The 16,366-nt window shown below is 33.0% G+C and overlaps 1 protein-coding gene across 1 annotated transcript; it reads right to left on the bottom strand.

Annotated features, from left to right (window-relative positions):
* Nucleotides 1–1,104: 1,104 nt before the first annotated feature.
* On the bottom strand, nucleotides 1,105–11,046 carry LOC114284784 (AP-2 complex subunit mu). The gene is made up of 13 exons (XM_028227734.2): nucleotides 10,615–11,046; nucleotides 9,413–9,590; nucleotides 8,829–8,919; nucleotides 7,480–7,574; nucleotides 7,210–7,299; nucleotides 7,082–7,130; nucleotides 6,867–7,005; nucleotides 5,152–5,268; nucleotides 4,064–4,154; nucleotides 3,844–3,986; nucleotides 2,241–2,355; nucleotides 1,645–1,689; nucleotides 1,105–1,548 (listed from the first exon to the last, which is right to left on the bottom strand). The coding sequence occupies exons 1-13, from the start codon at nucleotides 10,695–10,697 to the stop codon at nucleotides 1,468–1,470; spliced, it is 1,317 nt and encodes a 438-aa protein (XP_028083535.1). The 5' UTR covers nucleotides 10,698–11,046; the 3' UTR covers nucleotides 1,105–1,467.
* Between the last annotated feature and the right edge of the window lie 5,320 nt (nucleotides 11,047–16,366).

Raw genomic sequence — 16,366 nt, forward strand, 5'->3', positions numbered from 1 at the left:
CGTGTACCATTATAATATATCAAATATGACTTTCTGTGTGCATTTTTGGTTGTAAGCTGTCACCGAAAAATGATTTTAAACTAACAAGAACTGATTATCATATTAGCTTATTATTATCAAGAACCCACAATTTTTCTATTCTTCTCCAAATCCACACATCCCACAAAATTAATTTTCATAAAGCCTAACCATGTTTTCTAAGTTACATACATGTTTGGTACTATTTCACAATGATTGTTATATCTGTGTGTATATTTATATAGCTGCAATAATGATGATGGCAACACATTTTGGAATCTTGGTTGTAGATTGACCACAAAATTTTAATAGTATATATATGTGTGTGTGTGTGTGTTTTTGTGTTAGATCTGGTCATTTTTAATTAAGATAATGGGTATGAGATTAATTTAATGTGCCTAAGTTGTCATCAAAAGGTCCAACTCACATCAATGATGATGAACATTAAACTGATAAACCAATTACATCTGAGGGATGGTCACACAATGATTGGTACAACACATCTCTTTGAGAATTTTTATATATATATATAGATAGATTTTAAGTTGAGTTTGAATTTTTGATTTGTGAATGGATTTGAAAGAGAAAAAAATGAATGATGTAAAAGCTTTTCTTTTTTTTCTCTCGTTTTTTCTCCACAAATTGAAGATTTAAACATAGCATTAAAATAACACAAATGGTCCCTTCTAATATATATCTAAAGCTAGGCCATATTGATATGAGCACTTTTGAGCATGGCTTTATATTTCAAGAAAGAAAAAGCTATTCTTCTAAAAAAATTCACCCAAAATTAGCCATCAAAATAATACAGCAGTAACATTTTTGGATAACACTTCATTGAAATTATGAAGGGCAAATAAGGGAACTAGAGGGCTACAGAGCATGCATTATTGGATTTTAAAAATTAAAAAAAAAAAAATCTACATGAAATCACAAAATAAATGTCATATATATGCATGTAGAATCATGCCCTAAATGCATATCTTGTGCATTTTCTTTTCTTGATTGCATATCACAAAAAACTGTTACTCAATAACAACCACTCAGTAATAATATCATGTGCATTATAATGAAGCCAAAATCAAGTGGCGCAAACAAACACAAATTTTCACTCACAAATATACCAGAACATAATTGTGCCAAAAAAATTAATAGACCATAAAGTGTCAAAAAAACAAATTGCAAGCTTTACCAGTCCTAATGAAGGACTAGCCTTTTACAATACAAATATCAAAACCTTTTGGGCTCCATAAATAACTCCTATGTGTGCAATCAATGAAAAAAAACGTGAAAACCTCAAATAATAACTGAACAGAACTAGAAGTTGAAGCTGAAGCTGAAGCTGACTCGTTTTAGAGCGGGTAGTGGAGACCTCGTTCACAAATAAAAATGAATTGAATGCAGTAATTCCTTGAACCCATCTCCACCATACAAGTCGTCGATGAAATTTCACAGCCTAATCTCATACGAGCCGGCTTTGGTAATATAACGAACCCACTCCACTGTGTTGTACCCGCTCTTCTCCCATACCTACACATGGGCAATTAGGTGTGAAAAAATAAAAAAATAAACAACTGTATTTCTACAAAAAGGAATTACATCATTTTAAAGATCTATCGGTATTACCTTGAGAAATCGGACTCGTAAACCCGATGCTGTGAACATAGGAACCTGTAAAACACAAATTTCAATAATTATCCAGTGGAAGATTGGTTAATATGGTGTATGTCTCATGGTATAGCAACTATGCAACCAGAACACTGACAGCCTACAGCACATGTCAAAGATGCTATGGACTTCAAATATAATGATCAGAAACATAATTTTTTTTATTTTTTTATTTTATCTTCTCTATTCATGCACATTTTGCGCACAGAAAGGTTTCTGATCCATTGAAGGTATAGATGACTTGAGAAATCATAGATGGAAAAAGAACCAAATCAAATCCCATAAAAGTTATAGTAAGCCTGCTTTGACAATCATATCATACAATCTACGAAATTCAATCTTCGTGAAGTTATGCATGTAAAAGTCATAAGTAAGCCTGCTTTGACAATCATATCATACAATCCACGAAATTCAGTCTTCGTGAAGTAATGCATGTAAAAGTTGTAGCATCCTACCAAATTGGCATGAGGTGGGTTATTGATACTTTCCATTCATTTCCATGACACAAGTGAACCAGTATTAAATAAAATCGTTTTGATCAAGTAGGGAAGCACCTGGAACTCCATCTGAATTGGTGGTCTAGTCCAAGACTTCTTTTCTGTCATCGTGGAAATCAACTCTACTTCTGCACTCAAGGTTGGCTCAGTTTGTCCAGGAAATTTCCTTATCCTACAATGTTGCAAAAATTAGACGAACTAGCAACTTAAAATGTCAAACAAAACAAACGAAATGGAGTACATATAAAAATCGATAGTAAAATGCTAAGATACTAATAGATGCTTCTGAAAATATAAGACCATATTATTCATGTAAGAGTATTTACCATGAAATCTACCAAATAAAGCTGTCAACACATGTTTTGAAATTTAGGTATTTTTCAAATGCTTAAAAATAAACACAATCAATATTTGAACTTGGTAAACAAGGTTTGACGTGTCAATTAGCTGGAATGCTCTTCTGAATTGAAACAACGAAAAACACATTGGCCCCCGTTTGGTAGAGCTGTGGAAAAGTGATTATAAGTTATAACTTAACAGCTTATAACTTATAGCTTAACAGTTTATAACTTATAACCGTGAATATAAGCTGATTGTTTTACTTATAAATTAAGTTTCTCCTCCCCCACTCAAAGAATAAGTTGATTTTTGACTTACAAAAAACTATAAGCTGTATTGTTAAGCTGAACCAAACACATCAAAATAGCTTAAATTAAGCTAAAAGCTTAAATAAGTTGGAAGTAAGCCCTACCAAACAGGGCCATTGTAGTAAACTTTTGAGTGAAGCTTGATAACTTAAAAACTTCAAGGTCTCCTTAAAACCTTATTGTTACTAGAAATGAAGGCACACATCAAGGTCCAGCAGAGGGTAATTGACGTCGAAGGATATGTGCAAACTCTAAAAGTTTCTTATTATATTGTCATTCTATCTGCAGAACATCATTTTTTATAAAAATGAAAACATTAATTTTAATCAACATAAGTATTAAAGTCTGAAATTATAATTAAGTAAACACAGGAAAACCAGAGAAAGCACAACCTGAGTGCACATACACAAAAGAGAGGTTGTTAAAACAACAAACTAAAACATCTGCCCACTTTTCAGATAATCAAAGAATTCTACATTTAAGGGATAAAAAAGCACAACTGGCTTGTGATTATCTATGCAGAATCTCAGCTCCACAAAGTACTCAAAATTACACAAAAGCATGATTAGCAACTATATTACATTCCACAACTACCATGTTATCCATATTGACTTAAAAGAATATTCACCAAGCTTCAACTTTTGTCTTCTTTAATACTTGCATTATCATTTCCATCAATGATTCAATATTAGTATATGTCATAACCATTTACACTTTAATTTTAGCGATTCCTGAGAGTTAATGTTGGCCTAGGTGCAAGGTAGTATCAGGCTAGGCAATCATACACAAATGTCCAACTTTGTTATCCCTGCACATGCCTATAATCCTTTTCCCCCCAAGCTGTCCCCTCAGGTTAATCAGATAACAAAAAATGTCTTTGTGTTAACTCCAACAAATATTTTTCCTCAAAAGCCATCTTTCAGCACAAGAGAAATTAAACACATCCAATTTGTGCATATGACACTTTCAAAAAGCAGACAGCAACTCAATAATAACTAACATCAAATACTCACTTCCAGACCAAGCAATCAATAGCCGCATTGTATTTAGCTCGTCCTGATGTCACTTGGAAACTTGTTTTTGCTGTTTGTTTTGGTACCGGAATCTTAACTACAACTCCAAGTGCAAACATTTTTGCACCAAAGACACTTTTTACCTGAAATTAAAATCAATGACATAAATAAATGGTAATCAATGTAAAAAAAAGCATGCTTCTAAGTGGAGACAACAAACCTTGACATTTACTTCCATGCGTGTCCGACCAAGTTCCTTAATTGTAGGCAACACCCGGAATGGAAGATTCACGCCCTCAGTAATACGATACCTGTGGAAAAAATGTATATAAACATAAATGTGGGCCCTAAATATATGTATATATATAGTAGATGAGGATCCTCATTCAGGCACCATCAAACAAGTAATATGCATTCACATACACAAAATCATGCCGAAAGGAAAACATTGATGACAGTTTATAAGATAATAAGATTGCTTGAACATGTTTACTGCAAGGAAATGATGGCAACATGGTACTTTAAAACAAGATTTACTTTTCTTGATGTGTGCGCATGTGTATGTATGAATGAAGCTCAACACAAAGTTAAATATTGAAAACCTACTTACAGAAACTAAATCTTGTTCATGGGTGGCTTAGGTTCTACCCAGACTCAGAGGTTCAATTTTTGTTTTTGTTCTTGATTAACCACAGGATTTGTAAACCAACCCGTACCCAACTTTCCAGATGCCTTAGCCACCATGCTAGGGATGTTTTAAAAAGTTAAAGCTTAAATATTTAAGATTCACTACCCTTCCCCAACTCATCCTAAAGCAGTGCCCCATTTTTGCCTTAAATTCATGGAGCCAAAGAAATTCCAAAATAGCAAACACTCTACAAAACATGTCACTTGATAAATTCAACTGAACAGGACATTAATGCATCAATTCAATAAAGTTGAGTAACAACACATGGATGGTATAGTAACTTAATTTAAGAATGGTATCAGCAGTATTTATTCCAACCAGGATTCATTCAGACCTCATTGACTGATACTTACATTACCTGAGGAAGGTTTACTCACTTATCCTTTACAACAGAAATTAATCTTCAAAACTACATCCATATTTACAAGCCCATCATTCACTTAATTTCAGTAAGTGGACAGTATATACAGCAACTTCACAATTATATTCAGTGTAGAAGTAAGTTCAAGGAAAAAAAAAAATCATACACGTAACATTCTTTGCTGTTGCTTATGTACAATACATTACATTAATACCTGTTACCCAAAATGTTCATAATTGAAAAAGAATCGTAAGCTTACTTCATCAACTCAAATTCACCATCTGGTGGCACAAAACTAACAGTCTTTTCTGAGTTAAACCTTGTCAGGTTTACACATTGATGGAAAGTAACATCGTCGAGCTCAATTGTTTTCCCACTGCATGAAGTAGCATGTTCAAAGATTGGTTACAGATAAGGCATAAAAAATCCATCAAACATAAAAGAAAATTAAAATCAAATCTCAGCCAAACTACGTAAAAATCCATATGGGCAAACAAGATGCAATGCTGAATATATATAAGGACAAAAAGAAAGAAGAGGCAAGAGACCCTCATAAAACGACTAAATCCTTTCATCCATTTTAGGAACCAATCAGAAACACTCCCCCGATTACCTCTAACTCCTCTCCACCATCCCCTTTGGCAGGCAAGACTGCCAAAGGGGTACAAGCCGGAGGCAATCCGGTGCCCATCTCCTTCTATCCCACACCCATTTGACCCAGTGAACCCTCCTGAGACAAACCTGCTATCTCCCCTATTTCAACATTCAGCCAAGGTCATCAAACCCTGCCTTGTCCTCAGCCCCCCAAAAAATCTTGCATCTCTGTACACTCCTCAGAGTCCACAGTCCTATTCAGACCCTCCCCCCTTTCCCCAAACCCTTCACCAGCATCCACAGACCAGCTCCCCACCAAAACGTCATCAACACCCAAAGAAGCAAATCACCCCCAACTCAGACAATACCATCCTTGCGAAGAAGATAATTTCAGCAAAGGAGTGTCACTGTCATGCTATTGTCCTCAGACTCTATTCTTACTATTGATAATTTGATGAAGAGGGGCTATAAACTTTCTAACAAATGCCGTTCATGTTTTCGAGAATAGAAAACAATTGATCATTTGTTGCTTCTTTGCTATGTTGCTAGAGAGTTATGGAGCTTGCTTTTGACCACTTTTGAAGTTCATTGGATCATGTCAATTTCTTATCCCAAGTAGTTACAAGTGCTGAGAGAGGTTGCTGGGTGAAGATGAGGAAGAAAGCATGGACCACGCTATTATGCATTATGCAATGCTTGTAGATAGTGGAACCGTTTTAAGACACAAGGATGGAACTGCAAACGCTTGAGATGTTCTTATTGCATAGCTTTTGTTTTTGGTGTAGAGGATTGTACTATGAAAATCCTCTTTTGCTCTTGTAAATTTCATATGAGAGCTTTGTCCTTGTGTTGAGCTTCCTTGAACCTTTTGTTCTTATACAGTCTTTGTAAAAAGATGCGTCTCTCAATACAAGTTTTGTTATCTATCCCAAAAAAAAAAAAAAAAAAAAAAAAAAAAAAAATTATGAAGTTCTCAACATCAAGTATTCAACTCAACCACCATAATCTCCACTCTTGCTAAGGAAACATCTACATCCATTTACACTGCCAAAGGCATAACCAGGAGGACCTGCCAAACCCTACAAACTCTCCTACTAGGATAACCCCAAATCATCTCCTTAAAACCTTGGCAACCAAGCCATGCATGGCCCATTGAATGCCAAAAAAAGAAGGGGGAAGAGGAAATGGCACCTAGATTTTGATGAAATCACTATCACAAGATGAGGTTATAGAAATAAATGTTGGAAGAAGAGCACAATTAGCAAGAATAAAAATAAGATATTACAGGACGGCAGGAATTAGTTTATCTTCTAAAATAAATATTTACAAACAAATGAATACATGAGAGGAGGATACAAGAAGTATGCCTTTAGAAGTTACCTCTTTGTAGGACGTGATTTAATTTGTGACTCTTTTTCAAGGCCAATTTTATCATTTAAACCCAACTTTAAATCAGGCATTCCAGAAAGGAAGCACTTCATGAGAATTTTCCCAGTTACATCGCAACGCAAAACACTACCTATAATCACAAATTTTTTATTAGTGATCAAAGGAGAAGTACATCAGTCAAAACACCAGCATAAAACTATTCATACCTTTTGAAGACATAAGAAGATTGACACTTTCCACAATATCCAAAAACACCTGTTACACAACTAGGGTTATAATCCAGTAGGATGCCCATATTCGCCAAAAATGAGATAGGGAAGAAAAATGAAATTACCTCATTCTTTTTATAAACTAGACCCTCTCTACGCCAACCAACAGCACCTGTAACTTGTAAAGTTGCATTAGGAACTGGTTTATCTGCAGGCTATTTTGTCCATATGGCACCAATAAGTTAGAAGAATATATAATATTTAAGAAAAAGAAGACAAGTCATTTCATTTTTCACAAGTAGAACAGAACAGAACTTCAACAACGGTAACAAACAAGAATCTAAAACTGATCTGGAGAATGCTGCTAAAACAAATAGCTGAAACAAAAATCTAACCTTTGATGAGAATGGCGAGCGTACTCCTTCCTGAGTGATGTAAAGCTTCAGGATTTCTGGAGAAAGATTTTGGGGATAACCAAAGTCCATGATCTCTGTAATTTTGGACAAAAGTACCAAGGGTTAATGCAGATATTCATGAGAAATTTGTTAAGCCTTGCAATTGTATCATAGACAATATTGCCCAATTGCATGCTTGTGCAGGTGGCTAAGAAGAAGAGTGCAATCTAGTGCACGTTAAGCATTTTTAAAATACAAATTTCATACAGTTCAGCTCAGAATATAAGAGTGTAGACACCAGAAAAAGTTTGCATAATTGAAAAAATAAAGATGTGCATATCTATGAATTGTATGTGCACGAATGCATATGATTATCCTGAATCCAATGGTACTAAAATGTTTCTTATTAAGAATATGCAGGAAAGCAGGATGATAAAGGGGAAAGGCGCGCATAAGAAACATATGATAATTCACAAACTAAACATAGATGTTTTTTTTGAAGATTCTGTCTGTCTCAAAGGCAGGGCCATGCTTATATTGAAAGAACTGCTTCAACACTTGCATTAGTTTCTAAAACATAAATTTTATATCCTCGGAGTGTTGATGTTACATGGATCATATTATTATCCTTGGAAAAATAAGTAGGACGATTTCCGTAGTCAGAATTGCAGATCAACATCACAGGTGGTAGATTTGTTCATTGGTGGCAATGCAACATCTATTTTTATAAACCTCTTCAGATGGGTTCATTTTAATAAAGATGGTATTAAATCCCATTTTAAGTTTCTAGTAATTTACTCCCCCCATCCCATTTTATGTGTTAAGGTTGACTTTGCATAAGCTTTAAGCATCTTTGAATGATAAATTTACAGAAAAATACCCATTCTATTTGAATATATATATTTTTTATTGTGATTGTATTTAAACATAAATAACAACAGGGGTAACATGGGAAAGCGATGATTAAACTTATTGAAATTTATAACTAACACATAAAATGGGATTTCCATAAAAGGAAAGCAAGACAAGTAAAATAGGGCAGAGGAAATATTTGATTAGATGTAGCGTATAATGTTTATCTTGAGGTCTTCCATACTTTATAAGCTTAGTCTTTTTCACCCAGTTTACATACTCCTTGTGCATTTTAACAACCCATTTAAAATTCCAAGTTGACTTTTAAAGCACACACAAATGCACTCAGATATGCACTAAGAAGCATTCGAGCATAACATAACACATGGTAACAGCATAGAACCATGTTCAAATAATATTCATCAAAAATAAAATATAAAACTCTAAAAGACTGGAAAGAGCTAAATGCAAAATTGAATACACTTAAAATGCCATACCATCCAATAGCTCATAAATCAAAACGAAATTGTTACGAATAGCATCTTCATCAAAAGCCCCACCAAAATATGATTTGAACAGCTGAACAGCCTGCATAAAAATGCATTCTACAAATATCAATCACTAATGAAGACATTAAAATTAATATACTTCCATGATTAAAATGTATTCAAGGTAAAGAATTTTTTTTTTTTTTTGGATAAATTATTCAAGGTAAAGAATTTCATTATATCTCTTCTACGATCATTCTATTTCGTATGGCTGGGCTAACAACAACAACAACAAAATTATTTGAATTAGAAGCATGCGGACAAAGAAAATTAGAGAAAATACCAAGACTAAGTGGAATACAGTTTGGCTAGGTCTTGGGTTCAAATCTCTCCAATCACAGTATATCTATATAAACATGTATAACGAATAAAGCTCCAATTATTTGTATTGGTGTGCTAAGATAAAAGAAATTAGCCGCCTAAGCAAGCACAAAATTTCCTGCTCATTACCAAAGGTCTGGACTCCAAACTCAAGTAACATAAAGCCAAATCCGTCAATCAAGAAGTATAAGCATCAAGAAAATGATGACTACCTCAACAACAAACTTGAATGCACATGCTACGTTAGCATTACTGCTGACAACAATCACAATATAGACATTGCTAATTCTCATGTAAAAGAAAGAGCAGCCTCCAATCTGCCGCACAGGACATGTACCAAGTTCTTTCGTTTGCATTATATGCGTTCGAAAGGCATCCACCATATTTCCCCTGGAGAAATGATTAGAGTCAATAAACACAAAAAATAAAAGTTATACAGCATTAAGCCATAAAATAAAATCCTCTACCATATAACATCTATGTTACATGAACTCTTTTAAATTTGTGACCTACCTACCTGTATTGGACATTTGCCATTTAGATAAGGGTATGGAAATTGTGAAAAATGTGTAGGACATGTCTAGTTCGAGATGCACCTGACCCAACACATAAATAGTCAACTTTACTATACAACTATGAGTAATGCTTCTAAAGCTGACACATAATGTAGTCATGCCTGGTGTCCTTGGAAATGAGAATGAGATGAATCCCACAATTTTGTTCTTGCTCTTGCTGGACGAGTCGGAAATATTTGAGACATGTGAGAGTCTAAGATTAATAGTTTACTTTATTTCACTCTATAAAAGAGTCACGCAAATATTTTAAACAGCTTCAACGTTAGTTATTTCCCAATTATGAATTCTTATCGCATTGATATTATAATATCCATTTGAAAAACTATGAAAGATGCTCCTTCCTCTTCTTGTAAATAATATGATTAAATGCTTTAAATCTGATCATAGAATCTATTGAAACTCCACAAGTTAATGACTTACACCTAAGTTACAAAGTTTCCGTGTTCATTTCATCTCTTTTCCCTTATGGATATTACATGTTAAATTTGTATTAGCCCTTTTTCTACATAAATTTATTTGCCTTCCAAATTATGCAGTAAACATTCTGTCACAACTCACCAAAAGGATAATTTTTTTTTAACACTTGAATATCAAAAGAACTTCTCTTCTTCTTTCCAAACTGCTAATTGCAAACATTTCAAATCAAAAAAAAAAAAAAAAATTTATAGTCCTGTATCACAATCTGAAATCTTAAGTTTTTTAGATGTAACTGTGATTCAAAACATGACATGAGAGACCACACACTTCAATCAGACAGAACAACACTTGGATAAAAATGCACCATTTGCTCACCAAATCACATATATTATATGTAGAGAGAGAGAGAGAGAGGAGCTGACCCAACGTCGTCGCGGTAGAGGCGATTGATGAGGACATCGCCGCGGAGATTCAAGAAGTAAACAGCGGAAGCAGCCACCGGCATCGCTGCAATCGATTGGATCCAATTTCCAGAATACTATTGAACACAAGGACAAGAAACGATCGATCGATGCAATTTTCAGGTCACAACTAGGGTTTTCATCTCGAGAGGCGAAGAGCAATGGCGACCAGGTCTTTCGTACGAATCGCGAGCGTGACTCGGAGCAACTCGGGTCGTCGGTGTTGTCTTCGATCTTTCTATGGTTGTCTTGTATGTATGTTGCGGGAGCTCGACGAAATTGTTGAATGGTCCTGTTGGATATTCCGGGAAGAATTTTTTAATATATGTTTTTGCAGTTCAAAGTAATAATACTTATTTATTTTTTTAATAATTTTGAAGTTCTTTTTCTCCACTGTTACACTATGCTTAGAAACTTAGGAGAGGAAAGAAAAGAAATGATTATTTAAGTAATAAAATAAATAAATAAATAAATAAAATTGTGATTTCTCTCATTTTTGTTTGGATAAGAAAAAAATAAAATAAAAGAAATAAAATATTTGTGATTTCTCTCATTCTTTTTTAGTTAGATTTCATTAAGAGAAAAGAAAAAAAATTATTTTATGTTATATTACTAAAATAACCTTTTTATATTTTCAATCATTTTATTTCTTTTATTTTTATAGGGACAAAATTGGTATTATAAAAATAGTAGTTTCTTTTCTCTCCCAATCTCTCCACTTTTGGGAAGATTGAAAATGCGGTTTGTAAGATAAATGAATTTCTCTCCATTTCTCTCCATTTCTTCTCATTTCTCTCTACTTAGATTATCCAAACAAATAAAAAAAAATACATATCACTCCATTTCTTTTCTTTTCTCTCCAAATCACTCAATCCAAACATAGCGTTAGTCTCACAAAGAGGTGTGATTTTATTTTTTTTATTAATTATTGTTTTTTTAATACAAATATAATAATTTAAAATTTTATCTATCTAATAAATTTTTAAAAAAATAATATATACGAAAATCTTAAACATGGCTCGTGGTAGCATACGACCCTCAAGTTCTCCTAAGGGATTATTTGAGAGGTTCTAAATAAGTATATTTTTTGACTTTTTATGAAATATGAGTTAGATTTAAAGTGATGTGGTAGAGAGATGATGTGACTTAAATAAGATTATTTGACTTAAATAAGATAATGACTTTTTGACTTTTTAACCTTTTTAAGGGATGCCAAACTTAACCTAAGTTTAAAATCTAACATTTTTTTATGTAAAATAAAAAAATACGAATATGTTGACGTGATGGCACATCGACACTCTCATCTTCTCTATAAAAAAAAATCCTAAAATTTGAGGTCTTTCCTGATCGATCTACTTTGGTTGACAAGATCATTCGATGATCAAGTTAGTTAGTATCTTAGATTGGTCATAGAAGTATTAAGTGCTTGTTTGGAATCTCTTACAAAAGATAAAAAGTCAAAAAATTATTAAAAAAATAAAAAAAATTAACAGCAATGATAGAGAGCCCGAATTTCCCAGGCTCAAATGGCTCGAATTAACCAAAACGACGTCATTTTGGACACAAAACAACACAAAACAACGTCGTTTTGGTCAATTCGAGCCATTTGAGCTGCGAATATTGTGGCCACCAAACATTTTTCAAAAATTAAACCTATTCACAAAAGTTTGGGCAGGAAAAAAGGTTCAGTAGTCAGAGAAAAAAAGACAAATTTGCCCTTCTCTCTATCCGTTCCTCTATCCAAAAAAAATAAAATAAAAAAATTCAAAAAGCTTACACAGAGCTTGCACACAAAGCTTACAAGCTTGCACACAAAACTTAACAGTCGTACTGACATACACGTGCATGTCAGTACTCAGATGGGTAAAAATGTAATTTTGTTATTTTACACAATATTTTCATATATATTTTTTTGTAAAAAATCAAAAAGTTATTTTAAATAATTTTTTTTTCCTCTACTTTTTTATCTAAAAATTCAAAAAACACACTTATACAGTTCATCCCAAACAACCTCTAAATATTATATGTATTTTCCTTGTTTTATTATGTGCACTTGTAGTGTTGTTGGATCCTCATTTTGGCCTATTTCGGAAAGTGGGTTAAAAGCCACTTCACAGCTTTTAACCCACTTCTCTCTCTTACAAAAAAATCAAAAAATAGCTTTTAATCATCTTTCCAAAACACCTCTTTATAGCCAACTGATGCTCAATTGTTACAAACCGTTGGATATCCCTCTTTTTCATCGTATAAAATGACCCATTGTCAGTGAATTGTGTTGCTTATGTCTGATCACTAGGATCGGTATCATTGTGCTTTGCCTAACCATCTAACTTCAGTCTTGACATTATATTGGAATTTTCTCTTTCCTAGGCTTGTTTGGACCTAAGGCCCCGTTTGTTTTCAGAGTAAAATAGAGGAAATTGTTAGTGAGGAGACTGTTAGTGAGAGGATTACGAAAAATTATATTTATTTAATAACCAATGGAGTAGTAATAGTTCATGTTTGTTTTGAGGGATAGAGATGGGATTAACCATATAAAATTTCACAAATACCCTTTTTGCATTATTATCAAATTTGAACTTATACCAAGTAAAGAATAAATAAATTTTTACTCAATGTTAGTCTTCTTCTTTTTTTATTTTTTTAAATATTAAAGAATCCAATTATCAAAAAATATTTAGTCAATATTATTTATTTTTTAATTTTTTTAAATATTAATGAATCCAATAGCAAAGCAGATTTGCCACCTAAATAGTAGATTTGTACCGCATTTGATACCCTATAACAGTAGACATGTACCTTATTTGATAGGAAGCAAAGTAGTAAAATACTGACTACGCAACTATGGCAATTACAAAGATCTGTTCAAGCCCACTGATAGTATAACGTACAAGCTACAACTGCACTAACCTCAAAAGTACAACAAAATGCAATTGTAGTTCATAAACAAAGAAAGATTAAAATAGCCCAATAAATAAAACAGAATTTGATCAGATATCGACAGATAAACAACTAAAACTTGATAGCAACGGGACAAGGCTATAGGCAAAATCACTCCAAAAATTGGTCCAAGAATCCTCGTCAAAAATTTCAAATATGAAGGTGTCAAGACCCAAACCCGCCCTAATAGGTTTAGCATCGTAGCCGACTAGTAATTCTTGGATTACCAAAGGCCTCTGAACAGAATAACATATAATTAGAGGCTGCAGAAGCAAATATATAAATATAGATAGTCCATTGTGTGAGACCCCTAACTTTTGTAAACCTTATTAGGTCCCTAAATTTTGAGTTATTATAATAAAACTCTTAATTCGTTGATTGTTCGCAAATTAAACCCCAGAACTGAAAACGCATCACAGATGAACCCATACAAACTCTAATCGATCTTGGAAGCTTAAAAATCATTTCTAACACTCTAATATTAATTATTTAATGCTCAAATTTTAGATTAATCACTCCAAACCTTAGCTTCCGATTTTTACAATTTTCGTTCAGTTATTTATCTTTAAATTCAAAGCAAGATAATACAAATCGAATTATTTTTCCTAACATTAATTTATTAACTCTGCACTTGAAATAGATACTTTAATTGAGCCCAAGCCCTCACATTTTTATTAAATCACAAATTGACCCCAAACAAGTACCATTACATATTTATATATACACTTGTATCCGAAAACATTTTATTTTACAAATTTCAACAATTGTACATAAAAAAATAAAATAAATAAAAATAAAAAATAAAACAAGTCCATCAATTCACCATCACATAGCTAACCATCACCATTGTAGGTGTAATGAATGTACTATGAGACAATTTTCCATGATTTAAGAAAGAAAAATCTTTGACTAGGTACAAACTTTTATATACATGTATAAGAGCAACTAAGTTGGTTTGATTAGGAGGAAAACCCTAACTAGATCATATTTAGGGATCTAATTAAGACCTTTAATCCTCCACTATTCCATTGAATTCAAACTAAATCCAAACTATCCAATCTAATTCCAACCAAGGGGCATTTTGGACCTTTTGCACCAAATGCATTATATAAAGAACCCCTCCCCTAGCATTTTACATACAAGAACAACACTTATATACACTGTGGGTGTTTGAGAAGTGGCTATTTTAGAGGTTTTTTGGCTTTTTGACTATTTTAGTATCCTGTTTTAGTTTTTGTGTTTGGGAAGATGAGATGAATTTTTAGTTGAGTTGTTGTATTGAAAAATGTGTTGAAATGATGTTTAAAGTTAAAATGACAAATTTATCCCTAACATCACATTTTTCAAAATTAATGTAAAGGGGCAAAATCGTCATTTACCAAGGGATGGGACAACTTGTCAATTTGACAGTGTAGGTTGTGCCTACACTGTCCCACGGTTGCAGCAATTTTTTATTTTTATTTTTATAAAGTGTTAATTTAGGAGCCTTTTGGCTTTTTTTTTTGTTTGAGACTATTTTAGCCTCAAACTGATCTTCTCAAACACCCCCACTATATTCAGCTGAGAGAGAAGAAAGGAAGGAGGGTGAGCTTGGTAGAAGAGAGGAGAGGAAGAAAAAGTTTGCTAGCAATTCCAACAACCCTCAAGTAAGCCACAACACAACTCTTTCTTCCATTTTCCTTTTTCAAATACATATTATTAGAAGTTTAAAATGGTATTTTCAAATGTGTTATAATGGTATTCTTGTGTAAAAAATGAAAGGAGTTGAGCCTTGATTCTACCCTTTTTCTATTTCTCTTAATCAGTATATGACTACATTTTTCCCTATCAATCTATCAAATTTTTCAAAGGCACACCTTCACCTTAAATTTCTGAGTTTAATACATATTATTTAGCATGTTTTCATCACAAGATAAGTGGAAAATCTCCCCTAGCTGACCTATTTTCTCACAAACTTTCTATCTTCAAGAATTGTACCATAAAAATCTATTTTACAGCCACCTTACGAAAACTGTAAAAAAATGTATAAAAATATTATGGACCTCCATTTTATGTCAAAATCTTTCTTAAGGAGTTTTATTTCAAGGAAAATAGGTTTCATTGAAAACGAGTGAGCGGTTTGTAAGAAAATCTGATTTTCGTAACGGTTGACGAATCTGGACAGAGCTGGAGTATTTCTGAAATAACTACAAATCTAGAAAAGCTATTCCATTTCCAAAAGATGTTCTGAAAACTAGATAAAATTCCCTACGAACCATAGGAAGGCCGGGCTCTGGAAAAATCTGAAATAGCCTTTTTGAGTATAATCTTTAGGTAGTACTGAATCTGGAAATTCTGTTTTCATTAGTGTTTTATGCTCTTGTGTTCATGAATATGCTTATTAATTTATGATCATGTCTCGATATGATATTTCACATGTCATAGGTTTATGTATTTTATTTTAATCCTTTGATGGTGCTCACACTTATGCAAATCTAGAAATTATATTCATGTGCGAATTTATTCCCTTAACTACTTGAATATGTCTAGAGCTACTTGTGCCTATCGTCATATATGAATCTCATGTGTTGTAACCTTATTTCCTTCTATTTGTACTAATTAGTTATTCAAACTTGTGCAATAGATGTTGTTTCAAGAACATGTCCTAACTCTAACTTAAATTATCTAACTCAAACGGGAAACTTAATGGGTGGTAATGGGTTGCGAATTTTTGAACAAGATTACTAAGATATTGATTGGTTAATCGGATGCGTTCCCTATTTGGAAGTTAAAA

Source organism: Camellia sinensis, chromosome 13 (assembly GCF_055761805.1).
Source record: "Camellia sinensis isolate YWXY chromosome 13, ASM5576180v1, whole genome shotgun sequence".
NCBI lineage: Eukaryota > Viridiplantae > Streptophyta > Magnoliopsida > Ericales > Theaceae > Camellia > Camellia sinensis.